Genomic DNA, 4802 nt, shown 5'->3' with positions numbered 1-4802 from the left:
TAAAAAGCAAAACAGTTCTTTAACCTAATTCCTAATACAGCTGGGTGTAATTGTCACAGGACAGTACAGCCGCTGCTAGGAAATTAGTGCTAAATAATTTTACCAACAAAGTATGAAAAGTTTGGAATACTCTATAGATGAGACAAACAAATATTACTAATGTAGGATTCTAATTAGAACTTAAACTTTATTTTCAGGGGTACAGGAATAATATAAACTAAAAGGAACAAGCCGAAGTGTGTTGGTTGAGAAAGTAGAAACAATCTTGTGTCTAGTTAATGTTGAAACCTGAAAATGAGTTCATATTATGATGCTGATTGTCTTTATTTGTTAATGGATATAAAATTTCTACAGATACAAACCCAATTAAACCCAATTGGACATTGTAGAAGAAAAACAACAAAACAAACAAATATACAAAACATTTGCTTATTTTGAAATTGAAGATAGCAACAGAAAAGTCAGGACGGAGCCATGTTACCACTGTTTTCTGTCTTCTTTTAACAACAGTTAGTGACCTGAGGAGAGCAGCTGCTGTTTTGAGTTTCTTCCCATTTTTCTCTGATATAAGATTCTAGCTGTTGAACAGTCCTGGGTCTCCATTTTCATATTTTTCACTTTCATGCAAAATATTTTCAGTGGATGAAAGAAACATTTGCCATGTCTGCAGGCAGGCCAGTTCACCACCTGGACTCTACTACTACAAAGCCATGTTGTTGGAATAGATGCAGTATGTGGTTTAATATTGTCTAGCTGATGCAAGGCCTTCCCTGAAAAGCCCGTCGTCTGGATGTGAGCATTGTTGAGTTAGAAATTTGACGCCTAAGCAGCCAGTTTGATAGGAAATTCCATCACAGAAGAAAGTTTTTGACCTGAGCACTGAGAACAAGCAAGTGATCCTCATTAATCCAAAGGATGCCATGTCCATGTTTTCAAAAACAAATTCAAATTCTGCTTCAACTGACGACAATTGAGACCAAAAACCTAAAATCCGAGTAGAAAAAAAGTTATATTTTTTACTGTAAAAACCACAAACGTGTTTTAAAAAAAATCATTTTCGAAACTTAAAATGCAAATAGAAATTGTACATTTCTAAAAATTATGCACACGTTTTGCAAATATTATAGTACATGGTACTATGTACCTAAAAATGCACACATAAGACGTAGAACTGACACAAAACAACGACTACACTACACCCTAACTATACCCTCCAAACATGCTAAATGTCACAAATCTCTCACGCATCAAAACTTGCTCTCTCTCTTTCTTTCGCTCCTCCTCTCTCGCCGGTGTCACTCCTAAAACTTCCCCTCTTCCCAAACAACAAAATGCCACATGTTGCCACATCATTTTCGATTGGTCAACATGGTACATTTTTTCACTAATGGGGAAGGAAAGGGGTGTTTTGTCTTTTTCTCTCACAAGATAAAAAGGAGTGTTTGCTAGCGCTGTCCTTAAAAAAACACTGTTTTTACAGTTTCTTCCCACTGTAAACACTACTATTTATTCAGAAAAAAACATTGTGTGTATTTTTTATCATACGTCTGTTTTACGTGGCCTGTCAACACAATTTAAAAACTGGTATAAAGTTTGAAGTCCGCACTTTCGACCCAAGTTGAAATGGAGACTCTGGGTCGTTGCATCTTGTTGCTGTGTTGTCCTAAATTGGTGGTTTGATTTTTGGCGCGTCAGCACGTCCGTCGACCCTCAAGCGTTAACCAAGTTGAGCATGCATTTCTATTGTTGAAAGCTAAACTTGAGACAGAAAGGCCTACAAACAAACAAGACCTGAAAGTCACTGCAGTAAAGGCCTGGTAGAGTATTAAAAAGGAGAAAGCAAGCATCTGTATTAGAAATGAACATGATGATTTTTTTTCTCACATTTTTATGCCGTGTTTTCATTCAACCTACTGAATTGAAGCTGAAGGTCTGCACTTAAACTGCATCTGAGGGGTTTTATTTAAAATTCATTGTAGTAATGTACAAAATTAATATGTAAGAAAATGCAGCAAGATCTTTTGATTTGTATGTAGCTCCCCAAACTTCAATTTATTCCGGTGTATCTAAGTGTCAGTATCACTAGCATAACTGTTTGAATTACACTGGCGTACGTGGGCGACATGCTCATAGAGAATTTCTAATAGTTGATGAGATGTTTTGTTTTGTTTTTTTAATGTTCGAGTTTCTGTTTTTTCATTTTATGTTTTTGTTTTTGTCTCTTGAGACTTTTCAGATCAAAAGATCTGTAAGGAGGAAGAGGTTCCTGCAGACCAACAGGTCTCTAACCATGAAAGGATCTCCAGTCTGGATCAGGAGGATCGAAAGCCTCCAGAATTTAAAGAGGAGCAGGAGGAACCCTGCACCAGTCAGGAGGGAGAGCGGCTTCTTCTAAAGGAAGAGACTAATAAATGTATGGTGACTTATACTCATGAGGAACCTGAACCAAGCAGTGACTTTCTTTCTAACAACTGTCCTCAGCCAGAGTGGAGCCAAGGCCAGGAAGAAAGTGAGCATGTGCACTTAGGATCAATTACAAATGCAAATACAAAGAGGAGAAATCAGAGAAAGCAAAGTGGAGTAGAGAGCCAGCTCATGTCATATAGTCAGTGTAAGCCTGACACAAGTAGAAAGTCTGTAAAATGTGAGATTTGTGGAAAAACCTTTCAGTATAAATACAGACTGCTTAACCATCTAAGAGTCCATACAGGTGAGAAACCTTATTCTTGTAGCACCTGTGGGAAACGATTCATTCAGATGAACGGCTTAAAAACTCACATTAGAACCCACACAGGTGAGAAGCCACATTCTTGTAGCGCCTGTGGGAAAAGCTTTAGTAACGCGTCAGCATTCAGAGTTCACATGAGAATCCACACAGGTGAGAAGCCACACTTGTGTAAAATATGTGGTAAAACATTCAGTCAGGCGGCACACTTGAAAAAGCACATGAGAATCCACACAGGTGAGAAGCCACAATGGTGTAAAGCTGTGGAAAAAGCTTTCAGTACATGCATCAGCATTAAAGTTCACATGAGAAATCCACACAGGTGAGAAGCCATATTCTTGTAGCAGCTGTGGAAAAAGATTCAGTGACATTGTGTGCTTCAAAACTCACATGAGAATCCACACAGGTGAGAAACCTTATTGCTGTAGCACATGTGGTAAAGGATTCCGTCAGCTGAGCCACTTAAAAACACACATGAGAATCCACAAAGGTGAGAATCCATATTCTTGTAGTCTGTGTGGAAAAAAATTCAGTTGCATTCTGTTCTTCAAAACTCACATGAGAAGTCATACAGGTGAGAAACCTTATCGGTGTAGCACATGTGAGAAAGGATTCCGTCAGCTGATCCACTTAAAAACACACATGAGAATCCACACAGGTGAGAAGCCATATTCTTGTAGCGCCTGTGGGAAAAGCTTTAGTAACGCGTCAGCATTCAGAGTTCACATGAGAATCCACACAGGTGAGAAGCCATATTCTTGTAGCGCCTGTGGGAAAAGCTTTAGTAACGCGTCAGCATTCAGAGTTCACATGAGAATCCACACAGGTGAGAAGCCACACTTGTGTAAAATATGTGGTAAAATATTGAGTCAGCAACAAACTTGAAAAAGCACATGAGAATTCACAGTACATGAAAGTGTCAAAGGTGGAGGAAAGAGTTCAAATGGAGCAATGTTCAAAGCGGAGCTTCACTACAATGCATGAGGGAAAAGATTACCTCATATTTAGTTCAATATAGTATTTTATGTCCGTAACAGTAACAACTGTTTGTTACACTAATTGGTTTGTTACTATGATGAATGTTTTTCTGTACAGATAACTGTACAGATCACATGTATATATTAATTGTAAATGTTAATTTTTTTTACCTAATCAACTTTGTTATAAAAAACATTTATTATTTTTTTATTGCAAACATTTAATTCATCAGTCATTCTGGTTTTCCTACAAAAGATTTGAAATCATTCAAGTAATACCTAAGACCAAAAATCTGGAGTCATTATGGACTGGAAGTCACTTCATGTTGTGATGTTGATTTAGTTAGTTGTGCTTTTTATTTATGTATATTCTGTAGTATTCATTCCACCTCATTTAATTTCTGTATTTAATGTATATAAGTTTAGATTAGTTATTTATAGTTGGTTTACACAGCTTTGTGTATGTATGTGTATGCATATGTAATGTATATATAGACGTGTGTGTGTGTGTGTGTGTGTGAGAGAGATTTACATTGCTGTGCTTGAGAGCCACCATCTACTGGAACCAAATTCCTTTCTGATTTTTATAGTTTAAAAAAAAATGTCAAAAATGATTATAACCAGTTCTTTGCAGCAAACAACTTAACAATGTTCTCCTTTATTTAGCTTTTTTCCACAATTTGTTTCTTGGTGTCTGACTATGTTTTATATAAATTGAGAAACTATTTATTTAAACTCAGATTTTTACAATGGACTTTTTCACCCAGTGTGCTTGAATTTGGGTCTGTTATACTTAAGCCCAGTACCCTGTTCAAATTCTTGGGCAGTCTACAAAGCATTGTAGTTTCATTTGTATTGTGAGAGATATTAGATTGGGGGGTATTTTATATTCTCGTTTTCACATATTATAGAAATAGAAATAAAAGTAAATTGAAGAGACTGTTCTCTGATGCAAATGTATGTTGACATATGTGACTTCATCCCTCAACTACTGACGCTCACCATGTTGTGTAATGGATGTGAAAACTTTGCCTGTGTTGTTACCACTGGCAAGATGTGTAAAATAATTCAGCAAATTAAAGCATCAGCTTGTTCCATCA

General features: G+C 36.8%; 1 protein-coding gene across 1 annotated transcript; it reads left to right on the top strand.

The window, feature by feature from the left end:
* Nucleotides 1-2225: 2225 nt before the first annotated feature.
* Nucleotides 2226-4802, top strand: LOC121813018 (zinc finger and SCAN domain-containing protein 22-like; the record flags this gene model as incomplete). Its single annotated transcript, XM_042216418.1, is given in 3 exon segments — nucleotides 2226-2657; nucleotides 3331-3383; nucleotides 3468-4802. Coding segments are annotated over 3 exon segments (628 nt in total), but the record flags the coding sequence as incomplete, so codon positions are not given.

This window comes from Haplochromis burtoni, unplaced genomic scaffold (assembly GCF_018398535.1).
Source record: "Haplochromis burtoni strain Fernald_Lab_line unplaced genomic scaffold, NCSU_Asbu1 Contig_1046, whole genome shotgun sequence".
In the NCBI taxonomy this organism is placed as follows: Eukaryota; Metazoa; Chordata; class Actinopteri; order Cichliformes; family Cichlidae; genus Haplochromis; species Haplochromis burtoni.
This window is presented reverse-complemented; position numbering and strand designations above follow the sequence as displayed.